Source organism: Panthera tigris, chromosome C1 (genome assembly GCF_018350195.1).
Source record: "Panthera tigris isolate Pti1 chromosome C1, P.tigris_Pti1_mat1.1, whole genome shotgun sequence".
Lineage (NCBI taxonomy): Eukaryota > Metazoa > Chordata > Mammalia > Carnivora > Felidae > Panthera > Panthera tigris.
In genome coordinates, this window is record NC_056667.1 from 196,531,870 (window position 1) to 196,547,128 (window position 15,259).

The following is a 15,259-nucleotide window of genomic DNA, read 5'->3' on the forward strand; positions in this document are numbered from 1 at the left end:
TTGATCTCCAGTTACAATTTGCTTGGCAGATGTGGATTCTAATGTATGTGAGATTTAAAGTGATTAAGACAGAAATCTTTTAGTAAGTGCCTTTAAATTAGCCTTGTGTCCTCAGGTTTAAAGAAGAATACCATGATTAATCAAATAACATACGTATTTTGTTTCCCAATTAAAAATGTTTTTGGTTTACCATTTATAGAGGACAAAAGGAGTATAAGGATAATCACAGATTTTGCTGACATTACTGCTGGGGATGGAAACTTTCTGAAAAAGGACAGTTGACCAATAATATAAGAAAGTGCTATATTGTGCTTCACTGTAATAGTGGTGTGTTTTAAAATAATTTTTACCATGTAGCATGCAGTTTAAACTTATATAAATAGATATGTGCCTTATTTAACATTTTATCTTTTTTTGCATGTTTTCTCAAACTAAAATAGGAAATTAAGGACTTATGGTAAGTCCTGAGGGAATATACTGGTAATATTTATAATTTAATATTAAATAAGATAGAATATTAAATAAGACTATCAGTGTGTACAGTGATATGCCTATTTTGCACATAGCTCTTGCTTTTTCTTTTTTATCTAGGATTCAGAATTTCCCACAGATATGCAACCAAATCCAAACCTGTGTTTATATAAAGAAAATATTTGTCCAGCAAAGGTTGACTACAAGCTGAATAACATTTTTAGACTTCATGAACTTCCAGTGAGCTGGTAGGATTCTTGGTGTTTTTTATTAATGCCTTTGAGATTTTGTTGTCATGTCTAAATTGTGTTGCTCTTATAGCCATTCATGGTTGAAGTGATTTGCTCTTAGCCTGTTTCCAAATTGCTACTCATAACAGCAAAAGAATCTGCTTATAGCTGCTGCAAGAAACTTAAAATTAATTGCTTTAGGCACTTGGTGGCAGTACAAACTAAGTGCACTATTGTGTATGTTTATTGTAGAGGTTGTAGTTCAGGGTTAAAAGAAAGCACAACTAATTTCTAGAGATGTTTGTAGGATTTCTTCTAAATATGGGATCTCAGCAACTAAAGATTTCATTTGATTATTTACTTATTATCAATGTGTGTTTTTTCCTCATTAACAAATCATTTATTTTGTTTTGAGGACTAGTTTGTGAGCCACAATCCTATCAGTTGAAAGACAAAACTTACTACTTGGTATTTATTAAATGCATTCTTTTCTGAATCTGCATATTTATATTCATACCTATTTTATATCTTAAAAATTTACACTGGTATTCAGTTTTCAAGATAAATATTAACATGGGCAATATGCATATACATATGTTCTATGATATAGTTCTGTGGTTATTAAAAGTTTAGTAAGTGGTAAGCTTTTAGGATGTGATCATGGATATATCACTTGGATTATGGTTTAGGTAAGTTATATTCTTTTGTTACATTTGTTCATATATTGCCAAATTTATGTCATCAATCTTCAGGAAATTTTAGGCTTGTAAAAAATGTATGGCAAACATTATATAATTGTTCCTGTTATATTTAATGAGGAAAAATGTCTCAAAATAAGATATTAACCAACTCCGATAACTTACATGCATTTACCTGTGGTGAGTACTTTTTTTTTTCATTTGCAAACTTTTCTCTGCTCCCACTGACTGGATATGTTATTTATTTTCTAAACCCTACTTGTTTGATTACTTCCATGTAGCAAGAATATTTATTATCTTTGATATCTTACTTAAGGGCACAGCAGATATGATCTTATCTACTCTGACCAAAACTTCAGTAAGTTACTGAACTGAAAAAGTCTGCTTGTAAAGGGAGCCATAAAAATGATACATTCAACCTGAAGTATGTATTGTATTTTGTCTAAAAATAGTGCATTTGCATTCACATGCCAGTCTTTTGATGTAAGGCCATGACTTTTTCTTTTTTTTTAATATATGAAATTTATTGTCAAATTGGTTTCCATACCACACCCAGTGCTCATCCCAAAAGATGCCCTCTTCAATACCCATCACCTACCCTCCATCCTCCCATCAGCCCTCAGTTTGTTCTCATTTTTTGAATCTCTTATGCTTTGGCTCTCTCCCACTCTAACCTCTCTCTCTCTCTTTTTTTTTTTTTTTCCTTCCCGTCCCCCATGGGTTTCTGTTAAGTTTCTCAGGATCCACATAAGAGTGAAAACAAGAAGGCCATGACTTTTTCTTTGACTGTTGATTGGAATTTTACACTCTTCCATAAGCTATACCAATAATGTATCACTTACAGTTTCAATTTTGTTATTTCCTTAATCTGCAACAAAAACTTCAGACATGCAGAAGATGATCCTCTTACCTTTCCATAGTATTAATTTAATTTTCATTGACAGCATATTTATCACATTCATATTTCATCACCTTGATTAGTCTTTTAATTACATTTACAATAGTAAACACAACTGACTTATAAGGAGGGTTAGTAAAATACTCCTTTGAACTCTTTGTAATCATGGCTGTTAGCTGGTGAGAGTATCCTGTGCTGGTCTGCTTGGGTGTGGTCTGAGAGCTCTGAGCAGTCGAGGCACAGTGAACACAACCAGCATAGTTTACAGAGAAAATGAGAAATGCTGGTCAATCCAATCATTAAGTGGAGGTTAAGGGAAAAGTTTCGATTAAATGAAAATGAAGAGAAGATAATGAGGTAAATATTTAACTTTTAGTAAAAGACAAAATCTGTATTTCAGCTTGATTTATTTCCAGCCTTTGGAAAAACAGCTGCCCTGGTAACTACTACTGCAACCCAGGGAATAATTTCTCTGTCACCATCTTCACTAGTTAGCTCATTAGGAAAGAAGATTCTAACATTATAAGTTAGGCAGTTAAAAAAAAAAAACAAAAACAAAAACAAAAAACAAAAAACAATCAATCACTAATAGAATAATCACTAATTTTCTAGAGTAACATGCCTCAAAGGAAGATTAAGCTGTGACTTTGGGACAACTCATTTACCTGAGCCTTTTGTTGCCTGTCTTACTCATTTCCAATTTGTCTTGGTTGCTACTTCTTCATACCACCATTTCTTCATTGTCACGCGCTTATTTCTCTCCCCACTTATTTTACTCTACCTCTTTATATTCTCATTCTATACCACGAACCCTTAACTAACCATAGTATAAAATTAAATTGTAAGTTTTCTGTATTGCTCAAGTAATTTCATATTCTCTATTCTTAATTTTAAAACCAAATCACTCTCTTCCTGACCCCACATACACACCCAAAGGTTTCGTACTTTATGATTCTTTAATATAATGTTTATTGACTCATATATATATTTCTTTAAGGAATAAGGAAAAGGCTTTTTTTAATAAATTTCTGTTTATTTATTTTTGTTTGTCAGTTACCATCAATGGAAATTAAGCTCTTCCTCTGTGGTGTATAGGTTCCTTAACTTTATCAAAATAACAATAATAATAATAATAATAATAATAATAATAAAAGAATATCAGTAATAACAATAAGCATCTATAAATGCCAGGATTCAGCTGCTTTGCTTTATACACTCTATGTTTGACCTTCATGTTTCTATAAGGAATTTATTATCTTCCCTATTTCTCTCTCTCTCACACACATACACAGCTCAGAGATCTTGAGAATCACAGAGAAAGAATTTGTATTGGGTCTGGTTAACCCAAAAGCAAACCTCTAGACAGTGAAGAAGCCATGCATTATTTTAAAGAAAAATGCTGAGGAAATAGTGTCTGTATTTACAATAAGGCATACAAGTTTGCCAGTAACATACAACTATATAACCTATGAGTTTGATCAATATCATTTTCCCCCTAATAATTGCTTTAAACTTAAATATTAAAATAATTAATTAGATTGTGCTTAAGTGCAGAATTTGTTAAGTATATGTTCTTTCCCTGGAAAAACAAGATTAAAATTTATTTTTACTATGTTTTTCTAACAAGGTCAAAATAAAATAAATGCATATTAATTCCAGAAAATTTAAAGATTCTTAATGTCTTACTAATTTGCATTTTTATAGAGTGCAATTTCATAGGTCGAAGAACCAGGATTTTAAATCAGATTAGTTAAGAGTTTTTAAGTTGTGATTTAGGTAGATGTCTTTTTTTCTACTCTCACAGGATAATTCCTATCAACCTAGAAAATATCCTTAAGTAACTCCCATTAGTTAAAAACACTTTTTTTTCCCTTGACCTGACAACCCCCTACTGCACCTATGCTCTTTCCTCAGAAGCTGCTCTGGCTCATTTTCATCAAAATGGTTGGCAGAAGTTCTGATGGAACTAACAGCCTCTACTTGTTCTTTTTGTATTCTCCCCTTCAGTTTCCTTTCTTTCCTCTCCTCTGAAACTACTTTTGTCAGTCATTGGCTCCTTTGGTGCCCACTGCCGGTGCCACTTACCTGTTCTCATCTTCTTTACCTCTCAGATTCGGTCACTACAACCTGCCACGCCTGCTTTTACTCTCCTGGCTCTCATTATTTCTATGGCCCTGGTTTTCCTGCTGAGTCCCAAGCTGTCCTGCTCAGCGTCTTCAGGAGGCTGTTCTCTTCTGCCAGAGTTCCAGTTGATAGACTCCACCTCCCCATACTCCTCCCTGGCTCAGCGCACAGCTTCTTCTTCTCACTAATACACTTCTCCAGGCGGCCTCTCCCATCCTCAGGCTATAAATACTCTCCATGTGTTGATAATTCCCATGCTGATATCTCTACCATTGACTTCTCTCCTGAGCTTGGGTATCTAATAGATTTTTCCAAATTGTCACGCCCAGAAAGGAATCTCTAATCTCACTAATAGAATAGAATAATGCCAGAAAACGTGGCCTTCTGACCTTCCTTATTTTTGTAAAAGCAAAATGTGAACGTATGTGAATTTACTCAAGCTAAAGGCCTAGGAGTCATTGGGATTGCTCATTCTCTCACCCTTCGGTTCCCACCATTAGCTCTACCAGTGAGTCTGATAGGTGCTTCCTCCAGAATACATTTACATTTTTCCAAGTCTGTGCTATTGCAAAAGCTTACTGATTCACCCTACCTTACCTTATAATAATTCACTCACTTCACAGTAACCAGACAGATCTTTTAAAAATGTAAGTCAGATCACAAAATTCCCTTCTTTAAATACAATAACGTCTTCCCCTTGTTTTACAGTGTAAACTTGCTACTGTGGCATATCAGGCTCTACAAGTTGTCTCCTACCTGCCTCTTGGGCCATGCGCTCCCTCACATCCCCTCCCCAGTACCCTCAGCTACTTCAGTCTTCTCACTACTATTTGCAAACATACCACAGTTTATACTTTCCCAGGGCTTTTATACTAGCTCTTCTTTCTGCTTGTGTTGTTGCATCTCTAATTTTTGCATGTCTGGCTTTCTCATCTCTAATATCTCAGCTCAAATATCACCTACTCAGAGAAGCAGCTGTTGAAAAATGTAGCTAATATTTCACTCCTACTCCTCCGGTCATGTACAATCCCATCTCTACTTAATTTCTGTCATGGTTCTCCATAGGTATGCAGCATAAATTTTAAAGTATTTTATAAAAGTAAAAAAAAAAAAAAAAAGAACGTTAGTGTTTTCCTAGTTTATGTGTGCGAGAGCCTGGCTAGATGCTCACCAACCCAGTTTTCTCTTCCTTGGGCCCGTTGGGAGATTATATGGAATATGGAAGGTTATATGGAAGCTCTGTGCTACTAATTCTGACCAAACCCAGTGTACACCACTTTCAGGTCCAACCCCTTAGGCTTCCATTGGTATTGTCTACTCTGTCCATCCTCATTTTCCTAGTTGAAATCAAAAGACTTTGAAAGTGGTGAGCCACATGCTAGAAGGAGGAGCGTGTGTTCTTGAGTCATCTGTTGTTTGGTGAGTTCCTGACCTTTCTCAAGCTTTTTCTGTGGTACTGCTTTCATTGCCCTGACAAATGCACTATATTTCTATGAAAATAAATGAGTTAGGCTATGTAAGATGAATGAAATCAAATTTTAAAAGATTGATGGTACTTTAATATTTACTCATTCATTTAAGAAAAAAATTATTGAGCATTTGTCAGTCACTATTCTGGGCAGTTAACTAAATACACAGAAATCTGTTCTCAGGGCCTTAAATTTGTTGTAAGGAACAGGTAATAAACCAATAATGAACACATCTATACTACAGTATATTTGTTGGCCATAAGTGCTAGAGAAAAACATAAAGCAGGGCATAGGAAAATGGAGTGCAGGGTGGCTTCAGGTTTAAAGAGAAAATCCAGGACTGTTCTGAGAAGGTGATCTATAACAAAAACTTGAAGTAGCTGAGGAAGTGAGACACATGGAGAATTAAGGATGAGAATTAGAGCTGGAGGAATAGCAAATGCAAAACCCTTAAGAAGAGAACATCTCCAAAATGTTTCAGCAAGGAATCCAGGATAAATAAAGTAGGTGAGCTTAGAGAGAAGAGGAGAAAATGAAGTTCGGTACTTGGGGACCAAAAAGGGTGTGACTTTAGGGCCTTCTAGATAGTAGTAAAGAGGACAATTAATTTTGTTCCAAGAATGCTAGAAAACTGTTGGAGGATTTTGAAAAGTACCTGATTTGATTTACATAAGACCTCTGTGACTTCTGTGTGGAAATTAGACTGTCAGAGGGGTTAAGGGTAGATAGAAGATGGCAGACTGGTTAGGAACTAATTTCAATAATCCAAGAGATGTGTAAAGATATTCTGGGCCAGCATGCAATGGGATAGAGGCTAAATGGTAAGATTTTTATTTTTTGATGAGAGTCTGTAGTATTTTTTGATAAGCTGGATATGGGGTGAAAGAGAGGATTTAAAAATGAGTCCCAGGGTTTTTATCAGAGCCAATGAAGATACAGTGACTATTAATTTTTATGGGAGAAGCTAAGGGAGGGGAAGGTTTGGAATATGGAGCTGGGCATATTATGTTTGGGATGCCTATTAAACTTCCAAGCAGGCTTAGATTTGTATGGGGCCCTTAGAGCATGCTATGAACACAATCACAACTGTGTGTGCCACCTGGCGAGTGGTTAGGTCCATGTCAGTACTATTCCATGCACTTTTGTGGAAATAAAGATAAAGTGACTAAGTTGCTTTTAATGCAGAAAAGAAAAAGGGCATTTAGAAATGTAATTTTTCAACATGGGTCAATATAAAGCTTAATTTCTCTTATTGTTTTGGCTATAAATTATATGTGTTTGTAAGAAACTGCTAGTTATCTTTTAAAATGTGAGTTTTCAAATTAACCATTAAATCATTCGTATAACTATACATTTAACTGGTATTTTATAATACATATTTATAATAAGTTTAATTGATATTTGTAATTGTTATAATGTTTATATTCTCCAAACAAATAAGCAAAGAACTTGCAGTTTCTTGAAGTTTCAAGACAATTCTCCTTAGGAGGATAATCATTACATACAGATAAAAATGTGTGTAATCATTACTTATAACTAGTGTACAGAATAATTTTAAACACTTTATACCATGAGGATATATTCTGCTGGTTTTATGATTTGCTATCAACATAATAAGGTATTCAGTTAGCTTCCATTAAATAATGATAATATTTATGCCATTAATTTTTAAGAAGGAAAAGGTACATGAATTTACAGTAAATGTAAACATGTATTTTAATGACCTGTTTATCTTTTTGGGTGTGTTCCATGAATAAATACATCATCTAATTAGGAGATTAGATTTTCAATTTATTTCAGATTGTCTTCAGTGCCCTTGCATGTAACTGTCCTTAGCTTAAACTAACTTTGTGCAGACACTTTGGATTTGTTGACCAGCTGTCATCTTCCAGAAGGTGTTCTGATTTGTTTTTTGGGTCAGCTTACAGCTAAAATTATGGAAAGGTCTTTTCATTGGTCACAGATGATGCACAAAGCATTTTAAATTCCAACGTTTCATAGACTCCAAGAGAAGACTCCTTGTGGGGCTATAACAGTTTTTCATTCTGTTTTAATTATCTAGATCCATGGTAATAACCACAGTGACTTACTAGAAGGAATTGTTGGACATATTATAATTATATATGGCAATTATTTGTAGTGCCAAAAATATATAAAAATCCCACCAATGAACTAAGGTTGGTAAAAATAAAACTATGCTTGTCTCCCTTAGGACACACATAATTTTAGGTTTTGGAGCAAACAAATCATTTAGTTTTTGCATAAAACTTTTTCTGGATTGTATTCTTATGATAAGTCAAGTGAAATTTCCATGAAATGGCATTTCAGTAATAATATTCCAGTAAATTTGGAAACCATCTCCCAATTCACTTTCTTGCTTAGCTAAATACTGGTATTGCCTATTACCTGCTGTTTAACAGAAAGGTAAGTGAAAGTTAAAAACAAATGTTAATCTTTGTAATATAGAATGTCAGGGAAGATGGTTTAGAATGAATATATATATATACACAATAATATACACATCTGTTTTTAAAAAGTATTTAGTATTTCAAACTATATTATATTCACATATATACTCATAATTGAGTTTAAATAATTAGAAGTGGTAAGACTTGATGAAGTATGAGTAATCAGTGGTTCCAGCAATTTCTGCCATTGCTTGGTGGGTTGCCTCACTTAAACTTTGAGAAGACCTTGTCTTTAATACATGGTAAAGTTGATGCATGTGGGATGGTATCTACTAATTTATTTTTTCTTGCTATTCACAATTACATGGTGAATGGATTATAAACATTAGTGCTTGTGCTGATAGGTTTAAATCTTAAACATTATTGGCAATTTTCTGTATGGCCATGACTAGGTTGAAATTGTCATATTCATTTTACATTACTACTTTTTTCTTTTTTTTTCTTTTGTAATAAATCTTTATTTATTTATTTTTTTAATATATGAAATTTATTGTCAAATTGGTTTCCATAGAACACCCAGTGCTCATCCCAAAAGGTGCCCTCCTCAATACCCATCACCCACCCTACCCTCCCTCCCACCCCCCATCAACCCTCAGTTTGTTCTCAGTTTTTAACAGTCTCTTATGCTTTGGCTCTCTCCCACTCTAACCTCTCTCTTTTTTTTTTTTTTTCCTTCCCCTCCCCCATGGGTTTCTGTTAAGTTTCTCAGGATCCACATAAGAGTGAAACCATATGGTATCTGTCTTTCTCTGTATGGCTTATTTCACTTAGCATCACACTCTCCAGTTCCATCCACGTTGCTACAAAAGGCCATATTTCATTCTTTCTCACTGCCACGTAGTATTTCATTGTGTATATAAACCACAATTTCTTTATCCCTTCATCAGTTGATGGACATTTAGGCTCTTTCCATAATTTGGCTATTGTTGAGAGTGCTGCTATGAACATTGGGGTACAAGTGCCCCTATGCATCAGTACTCCTGTATCCCTTGGATAAATTCCTAGCAGTGCTACTGCTGGGTCATAGGGTAGGTCTATTTTTAATTTTCTGAGGAACCTCCACACTGCTTTCCAGAGTGGCTGCACCAACTTGCATTCCCACCAACAGTGCAAGAGGGTTCCCGTTTCTCCACATCCTCTCCAGCATCTGTAGTCTCCTGATTTGTTCATTTTGGCCACTCTGACTGGCGTGAGGTGGTATCTGAGTGTGGTTTTGATTTGTATTTCCCTGATAAGGAGCAACGTTGAACATCTTTTCATGTGCCTGTTGGTCATCCGGATGTCTTCTTTAGAGAAGTGTCTATTCATGTTTTCTGCCCATTTCTTAACTGGGTTATTTGCTTTTCGGGTGTGGAGTTTGGTGAGCTCTTTATAGATTTTGGATACTAGCCCTCTGTCCAATATGTCATTTGCAAATATCTTTTCCCATTCCGTTGGTTGCCTTTTAGTTTTGTTGGTTGTTTCCTTTGCTGTGCAGAAGCTTTTTATCTTCATAAGGTCCCAGTAGTTCATTTTTGCTTTTAATTCCCTTGCCTTTGGGGATGTGTCGAGTAAGAGATTGCTACAGCTGAGGTCAGAGAGGTCTTTTCCTGCTTTCTCCTCTAAGGTTTTGGTGGTTTCCTGTCTCACATTCAGGTCCTTTATCCATTTTGAGGTTATTTTTGTGAATGGTGTGAGAAAGTGGTCTAGTTTCAACCTTCTGCATGTTGCTGTCCAGTTCTCCCAGCACCATTTGTTAAAGAGACTGTCTTTTTTCCATTGGATGTTCTTTCCTGCTTTGTCAAAGATGAGTTGGCCATACGTTTGTGGGTCTAGTTCTGGGGTTTCTATTCTATTCCATTGGTCTATGTGTCTGTTTTTGTGCCAATACCATGCTGTCTTGATGATGACAGCTTTGTAGTAGAGGCTAAAGTCTGGGATTGTGATGCCTCCTGCTTTGGTCTTCTTCTTCAAAATTACATTGGCTATTCGGGGCCTTTTGTGATTCCATATGAATTTTAGGATTGCTTGTTCTAGTTTCGAGAAGAATGCTGGTGCAATTTTGATTGGGATTGCATTGAATGTGTAGATAGCTTTGGGTAGTATTGACATTTTGACAATATTTATTCTTCCAATCGATGAGCAGGGAATGTCTTTCCATTTCTTTATATCTTCTTCAATTACCTGCATAAGCTTTCTATAGTTTTCAGCATACAGATCTTTTACATCTTTAGTTAGATTTATTCCTAGGTATTTTATGCTTCTTGGTGCAATTGTGAATGGGATCAGTTTCTTTATTTGTCTTTCTGTTGCTTCATTGTTAGTGTATAAGAATGCAACTGATTTCTGTACATTGATTTTGTATCCTGCAACTTTGCTGAATTCATGTATCAGTTCTAGCAGACTTTTGGTGGAGTCTATCGGATTTTCCATGTATAATATCAGGTCATCTGCAAAAAGCGAAAGCTTGACTTCATCTTTGCCAATTTGGATGCCTTTGATTTCCTTTTGTTGTCTGATTGCTGATGCTAGAACTTCCAGCACTATGTTAAACAACAGCGGTGAGAGTGGGCATCCCTGTCATGTTCCTGATCTCAGGGAAAAAGCTCTCAGTTTTTCCCTGTTGAGGATGATGTTAGCTGTGGGCTTTTCATAAATGGCTTTTATGATCTTTAAGTATGTTCCTTCTATCCCGACTTTCTCAAGGGTTTTTATTAAGAAAGGGTGCTGGATTTTGTCAAATGCCTTTTCTGCATCGATTGACAGGATCATATGGTTCTTCTCTTTTTTTTTGTTAATGTGATGTATCACGTTGATCGATTTGCGAATGTTGAACCAGCCCTGCATCCCAGGAATGAATCCCACTTGATCATGGTGAATAATTCTTTTTATATACCATTGAATTCGATTTGCTAGTATCTTATTGAGAATTTTTGCATCCATATTCATCAGGGATATTGGCCTGTAGTTCTCTTTTTTTCCTGGGTCTCTGTTTGGTTGAGGAATCAAAGTAATACTACTGGCTTCATAGACTGAGGCTGGAAGTTTTCCTTCCCTTTCTATTTCTTGGAATAGCTTGAGAAGGATAGGTATTATCTCTGCTTTAAACGTCTGGTAGAACTCCCCTGGGAAGCCATCTGGTCCTGGACTCTTATTTGTTGGGAGACTTTTGATAACCGATTCAATTTCTTCGCTGGTTATGGGTCTGTTCAAGCTTTCTATTTCCTCCTGATTGAGTGTTGGAAGAGTGTGGGTGTTTAGGAATTTGTCCATTTCTTCCAGGTTGTCCAATTTGTTGGCATATAATTTTTCATAGTATTCCCTGATAATTGTTTGTATCTCTGAGGGATTGGTTGTAATAATTCCATTTTCATTCATGATTTTATCTATTTGGGTCATCTCCCTTTTCTTTTTGAGAAGCCTGGCTAGAGGTTTGTCAATTTTGTTTATTTTTTCAAAAAAAACAACTCTTGGTTTCGTTGATCTGCTCTACAGTTTTTTTAGATTCTATATTGTTTATTTCTGCTCTGATCTTTATTATTTCTCTTCTTCTGCTGGGTTTAGGCTGCCTTTGCTGTTCTGCTTCTATTTCCTTTAGGTGTGCTGTTAGATTTTGTATTTGGGATTTTTCTTGTTTCTTGAGATAGGCCTGGATAGCAATGTATTTTCCTCTCAGGACTGCCTTCGTTGCGTCCCAAAGCATTTGGATTGTTGTATTTTCATTTTCGTTTGTTTCCATATATTTTTTAATTTCTTCTCTAATTGCCTGGTTGACCCACTCATTCGTTAGTAGGGTGTTCTTTAACCTCCATGCTTTTGGAGGTTTTCCAGACTTTTTCCTGTGGTTGATTTCAAGCTGCATAGCATTGTGGTCTGAAAGTATGCACGGTATAATTTCAATTCTTGTAAACTTATGAAGGGCTGTTTTGTGACCCAGTATATGATCTATCTTGGAGAATGTTCCATGTGCACTCGAGAAGAAAGTATATTCTGTTGTTTTGGGATGCAGAGTTCTAACTATATCTGTCAAGTCCATCTGATCCAATGTATCATTCAGGGCCCTTGTTTCTTTATTGACCGTGTGTCTAGATGATCTATCCATTTCTGTAAGTGGGGTGTTAAAGTCCCCTGCAATGACCACATTCTTATCAATAAGGTTGCTTATGTTTGTGAGTAATTGTTTTATATATTTGGGGGCTCCGGTATGCAGCGCATAGACATTTATAATTGTTAGCTCTTCCTGATGGATAGACCCTGTGATTATTATATAATGCCCTTCTTCATCTCTTGTTACAGCCTTTAATTTAAAGTCTAGTTTGTCTGATATAAGTATGGCTATTCCAGCTTTCTTTTGACTTCCAGTGGCATGATAAATAGTTCTCCATCCCCTCACTCTCAATCTGAAGGTGTCCTCAGGTCTAAAATGAGTCTCTTGTAGACAGCAAATAGATGAGTCTTGTTTTTTTATCCATTCTGATACCGTATGTCTTTTGGTTGGCACATTTAGTCCATTTACATTCAGTGTTATTATAGAAAGATACGGGTTTAGAGTCATTGTGATGTCTGTAGGTTTCATGCTTGTAGCGATGTGTCTGGTACTTTGTCTCACAGGATCCCCCTTAGGATCTCTTGTAGGGCTGGTTTAGTGGTGACAAATTCCTTCAGTTTTTGTTTGTTTGGGAAGACCTTTATCTCTCCTTCTATTCTAAATGACAGACTTGCTGGATAAAGGATTCTCGGCTGCATATTTTTTCTGTTTAGCACAGTGAAGATATCGTGCCAAGCCTTTCTGGCCTGCCAAGTTTCAAAAGAGAGATCAGTCGCGAGTCTTATAGGTCTCCCTTTATATGTGAGGGCACGTTTATCCCTTGCTGCTTTCAGAATTTTCTCTTTATCCTTGTATTTTGCCAGTTTCACTATGATATGTCGTGCAGAAGATCGATTCAAGTTACGTCTGAAGGGAGTTCTTTGTGCCTCTTGGATTTCAATGCCTTTTTCCTTCCCCAGTTCAGGGAAGTTCTCAGCTATAATTTCTTCAAGTACCCTTTCAGCACCTTTCCCTCTCTCTTCCTCCTCTGGGATACCAATTATGCGTATATTATTTCTTTTTAGTGTATCACTTAGTTCTCTAATTTTCCCCTCATACTCCTGGATTTTTTTATCTCTCTTTTTCTCAGCTTCCTCTTTTTCCATAACTTTATCTTCTAGTTCACCTATTCTCTCCTCTGCCTCTTCAATCTGAGCCGTCGTCGTCGTTTCCATTTTGTTTTGCATTTCGTTTAAAGTGCTTTTCAGCTCCTCCTGACTGTTCCTTAGTCCCTTGATCTCTGTAGCAAGAGATTCTCTGCTGTCCTCTATACTGTTTTCAAGCCCAGCGATTAATTTTATGACTATTATTCTAAATTCACTTTCTGTTATATTATTTAAATCCTTTTTGATCAGTTCATTAGCTGTTGTTATTTCCTGGAGATTCTTCTGAGGGGAATTCTTCCGTTTGGTCATTTTGGATAGTCCCTGGAGTGGTGAGGACCTGCAGGGCACTGCCCCCGTGCTGTGGTGTATAACTGGAGTTGGTGGGCGGGGCCTCAGTCCGACCTGATGTCTGCCCCCAGCCCACCGCTGGGGCCACAGTCAGACTGGTGTGTGCCTTCTCTTCCCCTCTCCTAGGGGCGGGATTCACTGTGGGGTGGCGTGGCCCATCTGGGCTACTTGCACAGTGCCAGGCTTGTGGTGCTGGGGATCTGGTGTATTAGCTGGGGTGGGTAGGCAAGGTGCATGGGGGCAGGAGGGGCAGGCTTAGCTCGCTTCTCCTTAGGTGATCCACTTCAGGAGGGGCCCTGTGGCAGCGGGAGGGAGTCAGATCCGCTGCCGGAGGTTCGGCTCTGCAGAAGCACAGAGTTGGGTGTTTGTGCAGAGCGAGCAAGTTCCCTGGCAGGAACTGGTTCTCTTTGGGATTTTGGCTGGAGGATGGGTGGGGGAGATGGCGCTGGCGAGCGCCTTTGTTTCCCACCAACTTGAGCTCTGTCATCCAGGGGCTCAGCAGCTCTCCCTCCCTTTGTCCTCCAGCCTTCCCGCTTTCCGAGCAGAGCTGTTAACTTCTGACCTCCCAGACGCTAAGTCGCGCTTGCTGTCGGAACACAGTCCGTCAGGCCCCTCCGCTTTTGCTAGCCAGACTCGGGGGGCTCTGCTTGGCCGGCGAGCCGCCCCTCCGCCCCGGCTCCCTCCCGCCAGTCCGTGGAGCGTGCACCGCCTCGCCGCCCTTCCTACCCTCTTGCGTGGGCCTCTCGTCTGCGCTTGGCTCCGGAGACTCCGTTCTGCTAATCCTCTGGCAATTTTCTGGGTTATTTAGGCAGGTGTAGGTGGAATCTAAGTGACCAGCAGGACACGTGGTGAGCCCAGCGTCCTCCTACTCCGCCATCTTCCCTCTCTCCACATTACTACTTTTTTCATATCAATAATGTTTTGTAATCTAAAAGTAAATAATAGAACTTTTGGTTAGACTTATACACCCAACATACTTAACAATATTTATGGCCTGAATTCAATTTTAACTACTTTGTTTAAATTTAAATGAATTTAATTAGAACTACTGACATTATCTCAAGGCAATAACTATTAATTCAGACTACCTCATAAAATAGGACGTTCCAACTTGCATGTCTTGTGAGCACCTCAAATTTAGCAGGTCTCAAAGCCAATTCCCTTTTCCACCATTCCCTTCCCTTCACCCTTCCTTTCTTCTTTCTCCCACTTTGGTTAGTGTCCTTATCATCCGTATAGTCACCTAAGATGATCTGTAAATCTTAAGTCCTTTTTACCACTTATTACAACATTCAGTCAATCACTTAAGACTGTGCATTCTATGTCCAAAATGAGTTGAGCAGCCATTCATTTCCATCAAAGTCCATCATGTCACTTAAGC

The 15,259-nt window shown here is 37.4% G+C and overlaps 1 protein-coding gene across 2 annotated transcripts in view; it reads left to right on the forward strand.

Moving 5' to 3' along the window:
• Positions 1-15,259, forward strand: part of SPAG16 (sperm associated antigen 16) — a 1,018,955-nt gene that overhangs the window by 156,525 nt on the left and 847,171 nt on the right. For both annotated transcript variants that reach the window (XM_015539276.2, XM_042995277.1), the window contains one exon: positions 592-719. In XM_015539276.2, coding sequence (XP_015394762.2) covers positions 592-719 — 128 coding nt within the window. The remainder of the gene's footprint in view (positions 1-591; positions 720-15,259) is intronic.